General features: G+C 42.9%; 1 protein-coding gene across 4 annotated transcripts in view; it reads left to right on the top strand.

Annotated features, from left to right (window-relative positions):
* The window catches only part of CACNA2D3 (calcium voltage-gated channel auxiliary subunit alpha2delta 3), an 802,825-nt gene that overhangs the window by 491,877 nt on the left and 291,524 nt on the right, over positions 1 to 19,424 (top strand). For all 4 annotated transcript variants that reach the window (XM_021068973.1, XM_021068975.1, XM_021068974.1 and 1 more), the window contains 2 exons: positions 3,730 to 3,808; positions 15,087 to 15,220. In XM_021068973.1, the coding sequence (XP_020924632.1) occupies positions 3,730 to 3,808; positions 15,087 to 15,220 (213 nt within the window). The remainder of the gene's footprint in view (positions 1 to 3,729; positions 3,809 to 15,086; positions 15,221 to 19,424) is intronic.

Genomic DNA, 19,424 nt, shown 5'->3' on the forward strand with positions numbered 1-19,424 from the left:
TTGTCAGTCTCATATTTTCCTTTTAAATAACTTGAATTCAAAAGGAAAAGTGAAAATTTATGAAAAAGCCCGGGGCTTGTCTCAAGACTAGATTTCAATTCCGGTTCCTGTGTGTGTTAGCTCTGGGCCTTGCAGCTGGTTGGGGTTTCTGGATTGACAGATCTAGCATCACCAGGAAATTGAGAGGAGACTTGTGTTATCCTAAGGTCTTGGAAGACCTCTTTCATTAGATCAGGAGTTTATGAAACTAAGCAGTTCATTTTACTTAACTGGGCCTCAGATTCCCCCTAAATCAGACATCTTCAGCTAAAAGTCAACAGTGACCAGGGAGGAAAAGTGAATGGGAATGGCTCTGTATAGGGAGGTCAGTGGTAAGTACTTTGGACCTCTGACATTGCATCCCACCCACCCCCTTGCTTAGAGAGTTCCCTTCAAGAGAGCAGGAATCTCCCAATTAAAAAAAATATCTGGAGTTCCCGTTGTGGCTCAGTGGTTGACGAATCCGACTAGGAACCATGAGGTTGCAGGTTCGACCCCTGGCCTTGCTCAGTGGGTTAAAGATCCGGCATTGCCATGAGCTGTGGTGTAGGTTGTAGACGTGGCTCAGATCCCGCGTTGCTGTAGCTGTGGTGTAGGCCAGCAGCTACAGCTCCGATTGGATCCCTAGCCTTGGAATCTCCATATGCCATAGAAGCAGCCCTAGGAAAGGTAAAAAGGCAAAAAGGCAAAAAGGCAAAAAAAAAAAAAAAAAAAAAAAATCTTTCCTCTTAATGCGACTCCAGTGGGAATAGTGTGGAAAGAGCTAGGGGAGTGAGAGAGGGAAAGGCCTCCGTGTCTGCTCTATCTGCTCAGGAAGCACCCTTGCAAGAGCAGTGATGGATGGAAAGAATATATTTTTAATTTAATTTTTATTAAAGTATAGTTTTCTATAGTGTTGTGTCAATTTCTGCTGTATAACATAATGACCCAGTTATATATATATATATATATATATATACAGATTCTTTTTTCCCGTACTGTCATCCATCAAGTTCTATCCCAAAGATTGGATATAACTCCCTTTGCTATTCAGTAGGACCTCATTGCTTATCCATTCTAAATGTGATAGTTTGCATCTACCAACCCCTAAACTCCTCCCCAAACCACATTCTCCCCCTTCTGCACTGGCAACCACACATCTGTTCTCTATGTCTGTGAGTCTGTTTCTGTTTTGTAGCTAGGTTCATTTGTGCCATATTTTAGATTCCACGTATAAGTGATATCATATAGTATTTGTCTTTCTCCTTTTGACTTCACTTGGTATGAGAATCTCTAGTTGCATCCATGTTGCTACAAATGCCATTGTTTTGTTCTTTTTTATGGCCAAGTATAAATGTGTATATGTACCACATCTTCTTAATTCATTCATCTGTCGATGAACATTTAGGTTGTTAACCATGATTTGGCTATTGTGAATAGTCATGCAATGAACGTAGGGATGTGCATATATCTTTTTGTTTTTGTTATTTTAAAGTTTTTTTTTTTTTTGTCTTTTTAGGGCTGCACCTGTGCACCTGTGGGATGTGGAGGTTCGAAGGCTAGGAGTCAAATCAGAACTGTAGCACTGGCCTACATCACAGACAGCAATGCCAGATCTGAGCCGCATCTGTGGCCTTCACCACAGCTCACAGCAATGCCCGATCTTTAACCCAATGAGAGAGGCCAGGGATACAACCTTTATCCTCATAGACACTAGTCAGATTCATTTCCACTGAGCCATCACGGGAATTCTATCTTTTTGAATTATAGTTTTGTACAGTGAGGAGTGGGATTGCTGGATCATGTGGTAGTTCTATAGTTAGTTTTCTGAGGAATCTCCATACTGTTTTCCATAGTGGTTATACCAATTTACATTCCCACCAACAGTGTTAGAGGGTTCCCTTTTCTCTGAACCCTCTCTAGCCTTTGTTATTTATAGACATGTTAATGATGGCCATTCTGATTGGTGTGAGGTGATACCTCATTGTATTTTTGATTTTCGTTTCTCTAATAATTAGTGATGTTGAGCATCTTTTCCTGCACCTATTGACTATCCATATGTCTTCTTTGAAGAAATGTCTGTTTAGGTCATTAGCCAATTTTTCCATTGAGTTGTTTGTTTTACTGTTGTTGAGTTGTAAGAGTTGTTTGTATATTTGAGAGATTAGGCCCTTGTTGGTTGCATCATTTGCAAAGATTTTCTCTCATTCTGTTGGTTATCTTATTTATTTCCTTTTTTGGGGGAACTCCTTGTTGTCTTATTTAAACATCTCTTGGGAGTTCTTGTTGTGGCACATCAGGTTACAAACCTGACTAATACCCATGAGGATGTGGGTTCAATCTGGGGCCTCGCTCAGTGGGTTAATGACCCAGCTGAGGCGTAGGTACAGACATAGCTGCAGTCCCGTGTTGCTGTGGCTGTGGTGCAGGCTGGCAGCTGCAGCTCTCATTTGACCCCTAGCCTGGAAACTTCCATATGCTGCAGGTGTGGCCCTAAAAAGCCAAAAAAACATTTCTTAAGTTGGAAATAAGCTATTGCCTAAGAACTAGTCTTCAAGTTATAAGTCTTAGATAAGTGGATACTCAAAAACAAAATCTTCACTTTCACAGTCAGCTCTGGGCATTTACATTGTTATCCATTCATGAACTGAGCTGTAATGTTCCAAACATTATGCCCCATCAGGGCACAGTCATCCTTTCCCTCGTCGGATGTCCTAGTGAAGACCACCCTCACAGATGTAACCACACCAGATACTGGCTACCTACAGTCACAACAGAGGCTCTGAAGGAGCAGTAGGAGTGTCTGCCCAGTCTGGCTGAGTGGAGGGGACATCAGCTGGAAAGGCTTTGGGGCCACATGTTGAACATAATTCATATAATACCATATCTTCATTTAACTCTGTCACAGAGAGGTGGCTGAAGGACCTACTTTACCTGCCAGAAGAATTTTGTTTGGACTGAGTGGAATTGACCCATATACCATTTTAAATTTGAACTGGAGAGGTTTAATGCTTTAAATTTCTTGTTCTTCTTCCATCTAACCCTCAAATACAACTTTGGGAGATGGGCGCTTTATTTCAAAAAATTTTGGCCTCGTAAGAGCAATTCGAGAAGGCAGTAGAAAGTGAGAGAACCAGGATTTTACATGTAATCTCTACTCATCAGGAGCCAAAGCTTAGGAGGGCCAGAGAGGATCCCCTTCAGTCTCCTGGCTACAAACTGTGCCTCTCATCCCAATGAAATACCATCACAGATGGTAAGAGAGTGCCTGCAGCCTGTCCTCACAACTGGGAGAGGGTGCTTAGGGTCTTCAGTGGTGTTTTTATTCCTAAGAAGAGCACACTCTGCACTTCCTGTGCGGATGAGGAAAATGACTGCCAATTTAGTCCAGACTGGATGATCCTTATCCATATGTGTGCAGCAAACCCAGGCCCATGATACCACCAGTCTCCCATTTCAAGCTATTCTCCTCTGTCACAAGTTGCACACCAAAAAACAACCACCACCAGTGCCATATGGTTTAAAAGATCAAAATCCCCAGTTTTGAATAGATTTCTAGCTGCCTGTACTTCAGATGTCTTAAATATGTTTCTACAGATGGGAAACATGGGGTATTAAAGAGGTAAACCACACGTGTGTGAGCTATGCATGTGATCTGGCAGGACAATGAAGTGTGAAAACTGCTGATCGGCGTGTTCCTCTTCCTCTCAGGTTCGTATCTTCACATATCTCATTGGACGGGAGGCTGCTTTTGCAGACAATCTTAAGTGGATGGCCTGTGCTAACAAAGGTAGGTCCCCCTGATGGGCTTACTTCTGAATAAATTAATGGATGTGCAGAAATAAAGATAGTCATGAGAAAGTGGAGGGTTCTGAGAAAGCTATGAATTCTAAGATATGGTCTGAATGTTTGTAGGTGATTATTTATTGATTTACACCAACTTCTCCTGAAATGCTGTTGTAAATTTTGAGGGCATAGTCAAGTGGGGTAGTTCAGTCTCTTCACTCTAGTACTTAGCATCTGGGTAACCTTGGGAGAATTACTATGGCAGAGCCATTTACTGTGCACCAAATATCCATGTGCTCACTTAACATTCTCAGGTCCTTTGTGTAGCCTTTAAGCTAAATTTTTTTTTTTTTTTTTTGCTCTTTAGGGCCACACCTGTGGCATATGGCGATTCTCAGGCTAGGGGTCAAATCAGACTACAACTGCTGGCCTACACCACAGCCACAGCAATGCAAGATCCAAGTCATGTCTGCGACCTATACCACAGCTCATGGCAATGCCAGATCCTTAACCCACTGAGTGAGACTAGGGATCGAACCCGCAACCTCATGGTTCCTAGTCAGATTTGTTTCTGCTGTGCCACAATGGGAACTCCTGAGCTAAAACATTTAAGAGCTGGTGTGGTAGTGTCTATATACTCTTCTGCTCTTGTGAACTCTGAAGCTACATATGGAATAAATGACATAGCCTGGGTTCCTGAGTGGCCACATAGAGCAGATGCCATTCCACTCACCCTGTCCTCTGCCATCTGCCAACGCATGATGGATAGTCTGTGTGATAAACCTTTGTGCTAAGCCACCAAGACTTCCCGTTTGTTATGTTCCTCTAACATAACTTAGCCTATCTAACTAATTAAGTTAGTTAACTTTAACCTGCTTCAATGTGGAGAGGGTGATAAAAGTTTTCCCCTTGATTCTCATTAAATATAAGGATTAAAAAATGAAATTTTACAGATCGGGCGCCTAGTTCAGTGCTAGAACACAGTAAGTGCTCAGTAATTGTTGGCTTTTCAACATTCACAGGTTAATTGATGAAAGATCCTCTATTGTGTGTTGGAAACAATGCTTTGGGGAAGGCACAGGGAGGGAAGACACAGGGCCTCCAGTCTACAGAGGGCTTCTTTTCATTCTACACACACCTAAGAAGGCAAAGCATAGGAGGCAAACAGGTGATAAAATCAAGATTCCTTGAGTCTCAAGCCAAACTTCTGGAGTTCAAATCCAGCTTCTTCCAACCACCAATCATGGTGTTGTTACCAAACCTACCTGGGTCTGAGTTATGTCACCTATAGAATGGGGGTAGTAATGATACCTGCCCCAGACAGATGTTGTGAACATGAAGTGAGGCCATGCAGCTAAAGCTGGTAGCACAGGGCCTGGCACATGAATGCGCCATATGATTTGCTGGTGTTATATTGATCTGCTGTTATAGCTTATCTCTGCTTTGATGCTACACAATCCTGCTTGACCACCCTGACAGAGCCTAGCATCCAGCTCTATGTAGAGTACCTCCCTCCATAAGCTTTAAAAAGTGTGTAAATTGGAGTTCCCATCGTGGTGCAGTGGTTAACGAATCCGACTAGGAACCATGAGGTTGCGGGTTCGGTCCCTGCCCTTGCTCAGTGGGTTAACGATCCGGGGTTGCCGTGAGCTGTGGTGTAGGTTGCAGATGCGGCTCGGATCCCGCGTTGCTGTGGCTCTGGCGTAGGCCGGTGGCTACAGCTCCGATTCAACCCCTAGCCTGGGAATCTCCATATGCCGCAGGAGCGGCCCAAGAAATAGCAGCAACAAAAGACAAAAGACAAAAAAATAAAAAATTAAAAAATAAAAATAAATAAATAAATAAAAAGTGTGTAAATTGACAATAATACTAAGAAAGGAAGATCTGTCCTATTGCATAGTAAGCTGGTTTTGGTGGATAGAGATAGTCTACTTCTATGGTGCCTGCTAAACCATCCTTTATAAAATTTCCAGTGTTTGTATGCTTCTGGAAGAAAGAGGAGTCTAGGAAGGGTTGGCAGGTCTTTAGTTTAGTGACTTAATACAAAGTCATTTGAGTTGCAAGCAACCAAAGTTGCTCCCTGAAATTAAAAAGAAGAGTGTTTTGGAGAAAAGGAGAGTGAGTCAGAACCAGAGTGGGAAGCAAAGCTTGTATCTTATGAGGGACCAGGGGACAGTGGTTTTTTGTTTGTTTTTATTGTTTTTCTTTTTTCTTTCTTCTTTTTTTTTTTTTCTTTTCTTTTTTTTTTTTTTTGGCTTTTTAGGGTTGCACCTATATGATATGGAAGTTCCCAGGCCAGGGGTCAAATCAGAGCTACAGCTGCCATCCTACACCATAGCACACAGCAACGCTGGCTCCCTAACCCACTGAGCAAGGTTGGGGAGCAAACCCTCATCCTCATGGATACTAGTCGGGTTTGAAACCCACTGAGGCACAACGGGAACTCTTTTTTTTTTTTTTTTTTTTTTTTCAGGGAGTTGTGCTTTTGTTTTGCTTTTGCTTCTTGGTTTCTTCCTACATTCTGTGGCATTCTTCTTCTCCTTCTCTGTATACAGACCTTCTCTGCTAGAGCATGTGCACATGCAGAAATTGCCACTGCATACTGCACATCCACCTAGTAACACAACACCTATTGTGCTAAAAGGAGAGTTTATATCTCCTCCCTTTGAGACTGATCAGTAACTCTCGATTCTGATTTCAAGTCCCATTCCGCCTCCCAGAAAAGTTTATGACACTCAGCTTGGGCCAGGCCTGCCACCTGCTGAATTGTATGTAGGAAGAGGTAAGCCAACAAAGGAAAATATAGTTACTCTGCGAGGATTCAGCATCGCAGGTAGATGGGCGTGGGAAGGTCTCAGAATACCTGCGTAACCAGGAAAGTAAATCTTTGCCTCACCTTCCCTTTGCTTGACATTGTCTTTAATCATCTGCTTCCACTTGGAACAGTCTTCTGAGCAAGTCTCAATTTCTTCATCTCAAAAGCAGAGAACTGCATGGAAGGTTTGAGTATTTTCTTGAAACTCTAAAATAATGTGTCCTGCAATTATTTCAGTTCATTTGCTGGCTCACCTCATTCAAAGGTATCAGTAATTCTGATCACCTGAGAGTAATGCATAGCTCCCCTTTCATTTGAGAGGGAAATACAGAAGGAATGTAGACAGAAGGAGATGGAGGCTAAGTGGATCCTAGCTTTCCTCTGAGTTGAGATACCACTCGTAAAATAATTTTTGGAACTTTCTTGACATTTGAGTGAGCTACACTTTCCCCATTTTTTCCTTTATTCTGTGGTCTTGAAAAAAGAGCTCCTTCCCATTTTTTAATTGTTAAAAGTTTCACTGTTATTCATGCCACATCAGATTCAATCCTTCCCATCAGCAAGTATGCATTTAGTCATGGGTTGTTGTTTTTACCACTGTCTGTGTCCAGCTGATGAAAATTACTCAAATTGAAGTCTTGTCTTAATCAACTAATATTACACCATAATTTAGTTGTAGTCATTGTTTATAAGAATCTTTGAAGCATCCTTTTGAAGACAATTTAGTCAACTTAGAGTATTTCAGAGCCTGGCCATAGAATATAGCCCTTTAGATTTCTGAGTGCAGCAGCTTGGAAAATCCAAGGAGGTAATAGTAGCTGCCTGGCTGGCCCAGGGGCTGGATTCTGCAGTGATTCTCCTCTTCCTGTTCAAATTCAGTTTTTTCCTTCCCTGCCAGAGTCATTCCCTCACAACAGTTTCAGCTTCCTCCTTCTGCTTCTCTTCTAAAGGGGCTTGGGAACAAAATGCCATTGTTTGCCACTCTTCCAAGTAGCAGTTGCCATCAAAATGTCAGGTTTCAGTCATCTGTGCCCATATAAACATCGGCTTCACGTTGCGTCAGTTATGGGGTTTTAGACCACGTAACGTCGGTGAGCAAGTATTCTCTTATGGTCATTAATTAAATCATTGTTTATAGTCTCAGCTTGTTATAGTATAGAGACAGCATAACATTTTTCATCTCAAGTGACATGAGGTCCAATGAGGCCCCCCCCACCCCCGCATATTTTTGCCCTGACGCAGTCGAGTTCGTCAGTTAAATGAAGCATTAGCATTTGGGGACCAGAGCAGACCCAGGGAGAACCCAGGGGAGCCCAGGGAGAAGCTTGTTGGCTGACTGACCAGAGTGACCCTAGGGAGGAGCAGTACTTGTCAGGGCCCCCACATTATCCCCGGGTCAGTGGGCAAGGACCTGTTATCCGTATAAAACTTCTTCCTTGGAAGTCTAGTAGCCATGGAGATAGTTCTCAGTCCGTGGACCCAAGTGTCCCCTGAAAATGGATGTCTGGGCACATTCATAGCCTCACAGGAGCGCTCTGCCTCCTCCAATCCACTAGCAAAATCAGAGGCCTGGAGCATATTGGTTTGTCTCATTTTATGCATAACTAGGTCCTATCTTGAGGGAACCAGCCCTAATGAGGCAAAGCAGCAAATCATTTTAAATACATTAAAACTATTACTGCCACTATAGAATGGCTTATGGAATTTAAAATTCTGCATTCACACTACTGGATAAATAAGTGAACTGGGAAAACTGAAAGAGGGGCCGACTAGCCCAGATACTCCATAAAGCCTTGATGACCTTCTGTAGTGTTCAGTGTGCCAAGATTTTAAATAAGCACTGCCTGATTCTCCTTCAGAAATCATGGGGAATGGAGTGTTTTCCAGCTGTGCAAATAAAGAAGGGCCTCTGTGTTTGGTCCTCAACCTATCTGTCATCATTAGGTCGAATAGAAATGCAGCATGAGTCTCTCTTGGTTGTCTGCATAGCCTGTCCCTTTTTGATGGGTTAATGATCATTCTCTCCTTATTTGAAAGAGAACTGGTGGCCTGAGCCCTCCTTGGAAGTTCAGACCCACAGCCATTTTCCACTAGAAACCTCTTAAGCTCACTCTATCTTTGAAAGTGTCAAATTGATGAGGCCAGAATAGTTGTTGGTGGGGTAGGGAAAAAGTTGCAATTAAAAATTTTGCTCGAGTTCCCAATGTGGCTCGGCAGGCTAAGGACCTAACATTGTCTCTGTGAGGATGCGGGTTTGATCCCTGGTCTCACTCAGTGGGTTATGGATCCATCATTGCTGCAAGCTTTAGTGAGGGTCACAGATGTGGCTCAGATCCAGTACTGTCCTGGCTGTAGTGTAGGCCACAGCTGCAGGTGTAATTTGACCCCTCGCCCAGGAACTTCCATGGGACACAATTGTGCCTGTAAAAAGAAAAAAACCTTTTTTTTCTTTTTTTTTTTTTTTCTGTTTCAGAAAAGGTAGAAGAAGGCAAACATGGCAGTTATTCAAAACCTTTATATAATTCTTTTTTGTACTCTTTGACTAATAGCTCTCTAATCCCCCAACTCCAAGCCCAGAGTAACCACCTTTTGATGCTGTTGCTATAATTTCCACTTCTTTAGATTACACAGACACGTGATATCATATGGTATTTGTTTTTCTCTTTCTGACTCAGCATGGTGTACTCAGGGTCCATCCATACTGTTGCAAATGGCAGATTTCCTTGTTTCGCATGGCTGAATAATACTCTGTGTGTGTGTGTGCGTGCACTGCATCTTCTTTATCCCTTAATGGAGACTTAAGTTGTATACATTCTTTTTGTACATCCCATAGAACACGAGAATTTGAATGGGAAGGGTAATGTTTGTGAAGATGAAGACAGTGCTGCTATTGTTAGTAGCAACTAAGGATGACCAACAGCTTACAAGGTGCCAGGTAGATCTAAAACCTGAATGTAACTCTTCACCAGGATGTGAAGTTGCTTCTCTCTGGGTAGAAGAAAGCCACGGTTCATTGAGGATTCTTGCATGTTTCCCATGATTTGAAAGAATCTAGGAAAAGGAATCTAAATGTTGAGAAGGGACTTTAACAGTCTATAGCCAATAAGGACGGGAGCTGGGATTTATACCCAGCCTATGTGTTCCAGAAATGGTCCCGCTTCAGCTTGTGTAGGAATGTGGTCCCATTTCTAACATTTGATAAATGGGGACATTGTGGCTCTCCGAGGAGATGCGGCAGGATGGGATGGGGCACTGTGAAAGAGCTGTAGGCAAGCCCGCATTCCTAGTTGTGCAGTGTGGTCCTTTAAATGATCCTTTTCTAACATGAAATTTGAAATTAGAAATGTAATATTATTCACACACTAAAAGGCTTGCTCCTAAATCAGAGGTTCTGACTAATTCTGAGAGCCTAATTGCACCCTGGGAGCCTCCTTCTCCAGGTGGCACATGCCCACTGAGGCTGCTGGACTCCATGTCCTCATGGTCATTCTCTTATGGGTCCATTCTTTCCAATTCATCAGACATGTGCCCTTCAGCTCTCAGACCCCAACCTACCTCTTGCTGGTTCTTATAATGGTCCAAGGAGATGTACAGTTGTTTATGAATTGTGCATTTTTCTACAGGAGAAAAGTGCTTATTCAGCAGTGTGCAGTGTTGATGAGGGAGGACCGAGATGGAACAGAATACTGTGAGGGTCTTCCAAGAACACTGTTGTTCTGAAGGGAATACACACCAGGTCACACCACCGACATCACTGCCCACTTTTTTGCCCTGAGAAGACCAGAGCCTGAGCACTGGCTTTTTTGTTTTCAGCCTGTCTTATGTCATAGGGGAGAAGAATCTTTGAAAGGGCAGTGCCCATCACACCAAAGGTAGATCGAGGTCCTTTCCAGGTGAGGTCGGGAACCTGGGTCTCCGACCGAGGAGCAGACTTCTGGGATCCTCAGATCTGATTATTGCAAAGCAGAGTGTTTAATAATATGCTCACGGAGCATCCCATGCAGAGGCACCTTTTAGACAAGAAACTCATGAGAAATCGCGATGTAGGAGTATTAAAATCTCAGAAATACAAAGCACTGGGCTGCATGTGGTTTATCACACTGAGTAGTTGTAACCCAGAGTTCACAGGAGGCTTTGTAAGGGAATAAGGTAAATAAATTGATGTTATGGAGAAAAATGAGCAGACCATTTGTAATAGGTGGCTAATTTCAACATTAATTACTCCTTGGTAATTACCAAATGATTGCTGATTCTGTGTTCTTACATGATATATGAAGTCCAAAAAGGCACATTAAAGAAGAGAATAAACATTCAAGAGCTACAATTTAAAAGAAATAAAAAGTGATGGAGGAAGGGCAGGGGAAGTGGCCAGTTCAGAGAATGCAGACGGGGAACGAGGGAAGCATCTATGGTTACAGCCAAAGAGTTCAGCCCTCAGCAACTTCCTGTTATCCATCAAAAGGTACATTTGTTAACTAAAACTTATATGAAAACATTGAAAAATAAAAGAGGCTTTTGCAGAAATGTTTTCCAGTTTAATGGGTCGGTATTAGATGATCCGATTTGCATTAAGCTTTGCAGTATATATTATTAATATTATTTCGAAAATTCCAGCTTTTCTTACCTTTTATATGTCTGCATCCCTGGTCTATATATTGAAATATAAGTTAGAACCATGGCATGCGTTTTGAGTAGACCTCGTGTCCATTACTGAGCATTTCAGAAACCTTAGAGGGAAGCTGTACATTTCCCTACCCCATCCTCCACCTTTTCCAGCCAGAGATACAAACAGCCCGTTAGGGATTGCTTCTGGAAGAGGAGCTCTGTCCTTTCCCATTACAGGAAGAGGTAGTGTCTTACAGTGGTTAAGAGCAAAGGTCTTGGGACCAGATGAACCTGGATTTGAAGTGATTCAGGACAAATTACTAAACTCTCTTGTTTCTGTTTCCTGTACAATGAGCACAGACACACACTGGACTGTTGTGTTACCCAAGTGTAGAGAGGCAAAGGTGAATCACAGCAAGACCTTGGTGAATGACCCTGCTTCAATAACAGCCATGCCGGTTTGGGGAACACCACTCTGAACAAGATAGACAGTGGCTTTCTGTTAACCTTTCATGGAGCTAATATTCCAGTGAAAGAGAACAAAGAAAACAAGTCAGAATTCAGCAAAGGTGAATCTTCTGAAGAAAGCGCAGACAAGGCCAAGTGAGAGGATATGAGTTCAGACAGCTGGACCTGAATGATCCAAAGGAGCCAGCCCTGGAACCCTAGATAAATGGTGGGCCAGGCAGAAGGTACAGCAAATGCAAGTTCCTGGGGCGGGCCGAGTGGGTGAGCTTGGTAGGTGGGGACCTAGCGAGCGAGAGTCTTGGTGGTCAGATTCAAAAATCTGGATTTTATTCTAACTCGAAATAGAAGCTGTTTGGGAATTTTAGGCAAGGAGATGATGATCTTCTTTATCCTTTAGATGATTCTTCTGACTGCTGTCAGGAGCCTAGGTAACAAGGAGGGGATTTGTAGGGAGGCTGTTGCTTTTCCCTGGGGGAGAGGAGCAGGGCAGGAGCAGTGGAGACTGGGAGTTGGACTTGAGACATATTTTAAAGATAGAGCCAGAAGAACATGCTGGTGGATTAGCTATGGGGTGGAGTGAGGAAATGATGGCTATCAAGGATAATTCTTAATTTTTTGGCCCAGTTGGGTAGTGGCGTCATTTGCTGAGATGGGAAAAACCCGATGGGGGAGGAATGGGTTTGGCCAGGGAAATCAGGAGTTGGCTTTGGACGAGTTCAGTCTGAGAATCCTGTTAGTCATCCCCGTGGAGGTGTCAGGTATACAGTTGGCTACGGATTCCTAACTCTAGGGAGAAGCCAGCTTTTGGTAACTTCTCAGAACTTTGATTATGATAAGCAAGGCCAAGTTCGGATGATCTCCCAGCTCTATCCCCTTCCAAATGTGTGATTGTTTTTCCTTCCCACTCCCACTCTACGCTGGGGATCTGTCTCTCCCATCCCCCTCCTTCTATTTATTCCCCCTCTTCTCTTGGCCTTATTTTAGAAAACCCAAATCAGGGATTTTTACTGTTGACTTTGAGGATTAGAATAAAAACACAGACAACCAAGAAAAACTCTTGCTACGAGAGGCCGTCTTCACTGCACATTTGGCACAGGAACCCCAAATAGGAATAGTGCTATTCTGTGAATTGCTCACCCAAGTACCCTCATGGTCCAGGACCATGGAGCTCTTTCCTCCTCTTATCGAAATGGCAACCCCTCGCTTGGCTTGTCCTCTGTGTCACGTTTATCTTTCTAAGACCCTTCAGGTAGAGGCTATGGTCTACCTACTAGTGAAGGGATGAAATGTTTTCTTTCTTGTTCAAACATGGATAGCAGTCCTAGTTTATAGAGAGATGATAACTGTGAATGCTCACTGTCATCCAGCAATCTTCAAAACTTGTCTTTCCCACTATGCCTCTAAGAGAGGCCACCTGGAAGCCATGTGTGAGCAGTGACCCAGATGGACTCTGTAGCTGTAGTGACTGACCTCTGAGGGAGTGCCAGGGTGCACATGGGCCCTGCTCCTATGCCCTGAGCTAGAGCCAGGTCTCACAGCCCACGGGGACTCAGTTTCCACTGGGATAGGCGAGGGTCGGGCCCTGGCCAGGAGGGTGGAGCAGACAGGAGTGACAGTGGATGCTAATTAGCACTGTGCAAAGCTGTCATCAGGAAGCCAGAAGCCACATGGTCCCAACCTGGTTTCTGGTTGGTACACCAAATTCAAACCAGCTGGCTTTTGTTTGGAAATGCTCTGGAAGGGTTCTGGCCCTTTCTGGACAACAGAAGGCCTGGCATTTCCATACCCCAAGCCCTTAGACACTAAGAGGTTCTATAAACACTATAGCAACAGATCTGGCTTCAGAGGCACACATACCCTCTCCAGTTTGTTGGCAAGTAGGATCTGACATAAATTTAGTTATAAGAGTCCTTATTTAGAGGTATGGGGAGTAGACATGAATCTGTGTCCATCCAGTATCCCTCTGCTTAAAATGCTTCTGTGACTTCTTGCCTGAAGATAAAGTCTAAACTCCTTATATAGATCTTATGTGACAGTCCCTCTGCTCATTCTTCTGATCTTACAGCACCCTACTTCTGCCTACTCTCTCCAAGCTTTGTATTCCAGCCATTCTGAGCTATTTTTAGTTCCTAGAATGGGCCTGACTCTGACCTTGGGCCTTTACTTAAATTCCTTGATTTGCTGGGTGCACTCTTTAACCCCTCTTCCTCTAGCTAACTGGTAGCTAAGTGGACCTTATCCTTCAGGATTCAGCTATACCTTTCCTTCTTCAGGGTAGCTGAGTGATTGGCTCACCCTGCTGTGTGCTTTACTATAATGTTGACTGGGCTATTCTGTAGTGGTCAAGCTTTTTCAGATTTCCCAGAACTCCCAGGAAGCAGGAGTCATGCTCATCTAGGTAACCCCTGCTCCTCCAGTGCTAGGCTCCTTCCATTAATGATTGAATGCAGGGCCCCCTCTGGGGTCCAGACCTGGGTTCAATGCAGCCCTTCTCTTCTAGACATCTTCTAACCCACCAGCAAAGCCAACAGGACCCCAAACTGAAAAAGAGTATAGCAGAGCCCCAACTCGAGATCAAAATGGCCTCTCCAACCACAAGATGATAGCATGTTTAAAACTTTTTATGTTACTAAGAAACCATGTCTTCCCAGCATATTTGAAAGGCAGGTCTGGTAACCACATAAGGGTATGAGCTGGAATTTCAGCCTCAGACACACAAAGGACACAATTCTGTAGACGCAAAAGTCATAGATTAAGAGACTCAGGCCTGGGTTCTCCTTTGGTACTTGCTACTGTGTACCTGTGAGAACGTGGGTGAGACACGTATGCTCAGCCCGCCTCAGTCATCTTATCTTTAAAGTGAGCACAGTCATCCTCGGTGCATCATGTTGTCAAGAGTAAATGAGGCGAAGCTTATCAAATGTTTAGCAGATTTTCTGCCCCCTAGTAAGCACTTGAAATTAATTACAACTCTTGTCAGTATAATTATAAAACTGCCATAACCTTTAAATTTTGTGGTTCATAGCTTTCCCAATAATAAACACACTAAAATGACAACAAACAAAAGGGTTACAAAATGGCATGTAGAGGGGACTCCCGTTTCTACCAGAGACGGTACGTGAGTACCTTTAGAAAACATCTGGGAAGACAGTCCCTAAAGGCTTAACAGGGCCTGCTTCGGGGAGGTGGGTTCGTGGTTGATCTTAATGTTATTTCTTTTGCTTGGCTCTGTTTTTCTAACATGAAACACCATGATCATGACGTGAGTGATGGTAGAGAGGAGATACAATGTTTGAAAAGGGAAGAAAGAAACTAGAGGCAAAGACCGCGCAACGTAGGCATACTCACTGTGTAGATCTTCCCGTCTTTACTGAACTTGGTTCTCCCTTGGTAGGATTTTTCACCCAGATCTCCACCTTGGCCGATGTGCAGGAGAACGTCATGGAATACCTCCACGTACTCAGCCGGCCCAAAGTCATCGACCAGGAGCACGACGTGGTGTGGACTGAAGCGTACATTGATAGCACTGTGAGTCTGCGGGGCCCCTAGGGGAGAGCCTGAGGGTTCCTTCTGCTAAGGGAGACTTTCCCTGGGTTCATTCTAGTAGACGGCTGTAATTTCACTCCTCCTCAATGCTGGGGTTCAGTGACCTTTTCCTTTTTTGTACAGTCTGCGTTGGTCCCCTTGGCAGGCAAGGCTGGTGACAAATCCTAATATCAGAGAATGTGGCAGACTCTTGTGGAAAGTATCTGGTCAACACAGAAAACTCAATTTTGGATTCTGTTTTCTTTAGTTGCCTTTTTTTCCTTCTCAAATGGGTACAAATTCTGTCCGTGTAGCCACGATGACAGGTATGTTTGATTCAGTCTTGGCTATCATCAGAGAGGCCTAGACCTGGGAAGGTGGGATCAAAGCTCAGCTGTGAGAGTGAATTGGAGCCACTGTGGAGACCACAGCTGCCTTTTCCTTCCGTGGACAAATGAGGAAATGCTTCAGTGGTGGTTCTCTGGGCATTGATTGTTATTGCACCCTGGCCATGGGCTCATTCTAAAGCCAGATTCCAAGCAAAAAAAGATTCTGATGCTGAATTAACTAAAGGGAGGAGTGTTGCCAGTCATCACGTAATGGCTCAGTGATCAAGCTTCTCGTGTAATTGCAGGGTGATTTTTCTTTCTTTTTTTTAATAATGATTTTTATTTTTTCCATTATAGCTGGTTTACAGTGTTCTGTCAATTTTCTACTGTACAGCAAGGTGACCTCGTCACACATACATGCAGGGTGATTTTTCATAGTGATAATCAGTCTGATGGGAGTGGCGTTTTTCGTTTATTGATTGTAAATGTTCTCCCAGGGCCTCTCTCCCATCCTTTGTGATGGGATTAACATCCCATTAATCATTGTAACCCAGACACAGCCATCTTCCAGAGTGATCTCATTGGCTGCCATGGCCGGCTTTTCTTTCCACGAACTCTCTTATTCCTGCTGCTCAGCTCTTCTGGCAGCTGCAGGCCAATGCAAGGCAGGAGCAGCACAAATTCTCTTATTTCCTGCTGCTCTGCTCTTCTGGCAGCTGCAGGCCAATGCAGGCAGGAACCCATCTTGGGGCACAGCATAGCAGCTTTGACAGTGGGGCCGTGGAAAGATGAACTGATCAGGAAGGGGTACTCCTTTCCCGGGAGAAATCACCCTGAGTAGAGATGGGTGTTAAGCTGAAGAACCCTTTCTGGTTGCCACGGAGACATTGAGCTCTTAGCACATTCAGAGTCAGACTCTAGTTTCATTTAGAATCATGGAAATGAAATAACTAACCGTCCCTTTTGTGTCAGAACCACACTAGCAGTAATAACTGAGCAACCATGGTACTGATTTCATCTCCTTCTCATGCATGTGGTTGAGCAAGGCCTGGGAAGCTGGCATGGAGAGGAGGTGAGGGCCAGCATTGGCATGATCAAGACTCCCAGTGGTTCTGTGTAAAAACCCTGAAGAGCAAGTTGGACCTGTCGCCTTATTTTTTTCCATCAATTTAAAAAATGTAAAGCAGAGTCTATAATTAAGACATCATCTGACCAGCACCTGGACAGACAAATCAGTAGACTAGAAAGTCCAAAGAAAAAGACCCACTTACATATGGAAATTCAATATGTGGTAAATGTGGCAACTCATGTCACTGGGGGCTAGGATGGGCTTCATAATAAATGCTTTTGGGAAAGCTGGAAAGCCTTTAGAAAAACATAAAATTAGTTATTTTCTTCACATCATACCCAAGAAAGAAATAAGAGATTTAAACTGTAAAAAATAAAGCCATATAAGCACTAAAACAAATATCCTGAATTCTTTTATAACCTGGGTTCAGAGAAAGGCTTTGTAACAATGATTCCAAAATCCAGATACAATAAAAAGAAAGATAAATAAGTTTGACTACTTAAAATAAAAAAAAATAACAAAACCCAACTTTTGCAAGTAAAAAAATCATTGGAAGTCAAAAAGTAAATGATGAAATAGGAGGAAATATATGCAACATATAGTACACATAAAGAACCAATAATCCTAATGTATAGAGAACTTTCAAAAATTAAGGGGGAACCCCCAAATTCCTATGCAAAAAAATGAGCAAAAGACATGAGCAGACAATTCACACAAAAATAATTTAGCCATGAAATATGTACAACTTCACACATAGACGAATACAGGCTAAAGTATGGTGAGATACTATTTCTCTCACTTATCAAAGTAGCAAAAATGAAAAGCTTAAGTTTGTCAGTGAGGCTGTGGGAAAAGGCACATTCATAATATTGCTTGTGGGAAGACAGAATGAGGCAGTCTCTAGGAAGGGGAGTGTGCATTTACCCTTCGATTGAGAAATCCTGCTTCTATGAATTAACCCTGAAGATAAACTTCCAACCACCCAAAAATACATGAGTACAAGATTGTTTACTGCAGAATTGCTTGTCATCTCAAAATATTGGAAGTTACCTAAGTCCCCAACCATAAGAGGTCAATTGGGTAAACTGTGGTACGTGTACATAATGGAGTCGTAGTGTTAAAAACAAAAATGAAGATGATTTCTGTTGGGTGAATACAGAATGATTTCCAGAATATATTGCTAAGCAAAATGAAGCAAAATGCAAGACTATAAATAGTGTGCTGCCCCTCGTGTAAGAAAGAAGAGGAAATAAGAGGGTATACATGTATTTGCTTACTATTATGAAGAGAAACAAAGATTGGGTAAGTCAGTAACCAATAGAATTGGTTACCTATAAGAAGTGGGAAGGAGAGCAGAGGGGAAGAATTAGTAGAGGGAGTGAGACATCTCTGAGTATACCTTTTTATATGGTTTTGACCTCAGAAGCATGTTAATGTTCTCTGTATTCAAAAATGAAAAGAAAACCAACAGAAGCTAGCAGGGGACAGCGGGTGCTAAAATGAATGAAGATAGAACCAAATGAATTCGACATTTCAAATGAACGGGAAAATTATGCAGAAAGGGGGAGACAAAGATATAGCCTTTTGAATACAGTAGTTATACACAATACTACATTTTGACCAGTACCTCACCCTCATTCTGGACAGGGAATAGGAAAAATCTGCAAATAAATTTTAAATTTCTTTTGATGTCATTTGCGGTAATATGGGTCTAGCAATTCTGAATCTAATTTGTGAGCACAGTAGGATTGAGCAAATATATAAGTAGGGGAAGATAAGGCCAATACCTGTGGCATGTGATTGAAATAAGGGTATCAGAATGAAACCCCAGCTCTGTCCATTGAAAGGGCTGAGAAGCAGCAGCACCCCAGTGGCAATAAGCACATCCAGAACCCAGATCCCAGCTTCTGAAAATCACTCCTCCCTGAAAGAAACCAGGCTTCCTTAGAGAATACTAGCCCTGAGGCAGGGAATGTGCCCACCCCACCCCTCAAAAAAAAAAAAAAAGAAAAGAAAATCTTGTGTCAGAAACTAAGGGGGCGCTCAAAACAACAATGAAGTCTTGTCAAAAGGACATAAGAAGCAATATGAAGGGGCTCTCTCACTGGTCAATTCTGCGACAGTCTGAGCTTCAAAATACAAAAGGAAAGTAATGGAATAGAACTTGAATAAAACAGAAATCCATGTGATCTCACTGAAAGTAAATAGGTAAACGGATCTCAAACAGATGGACTAAATAGATGACGAAGTGGGTGGGAAGAAGTGCAGTGGGCAATGGGAAGCTCCCTGGTCAGTGAGGAGGGAGGGAGTCATTGAGATAGAAAATCAGCACTGGACAGTGGTGATTTGACCTAAGGTCATCTACCACTGGATGCTAAATCCCAGGATAGGGGCCCCAGAGATTTTGATGATGCATAGGATATCTTCATGGTCTCCAAGTGCTTTCCTAGAGATTTTTGAAAATCTATTTGGTATGGAAAACAACAACAACAACACAGTGTCTCTATCCAGTGGCAGAATCCAGAGAAAAATCTCGAGCAGGTCATCAAAATCAGTGTCCCAAATGAGAAGCAAGTGAGCATTGTGTGCCTTTAGGACACATCAGACGTGTAGAGTATCCTGGCTGGGGTTACATAACCTGAAGGTCACGGGGAAGAAGAGAATAAAGTTTTGTGTTAACTTAAAATCTTGCTTTAGATAATGTTAATCACTTAAATCAATTGTTCTATATTTACTAATCACATACATACATATACACATATTCATTTATAGATGAGGGGCTGACAACGAGAGAGGGGAAGCACATTGC

This window comes from Sus scrofa, chromosome 13, assembly GCF_000003025.6.
Source record: "Sus scrofa isolate TJ Tabasco breed Duroc chromosome 13, Sscrofa11.1, whole genome shotgun sequence".
Classification (NCBI taxonomy): Eukaryota; Metazoa; Chordata; class Mammalia; order Artiodactyla; family Suidae; genus Sus; species Sus scrofa.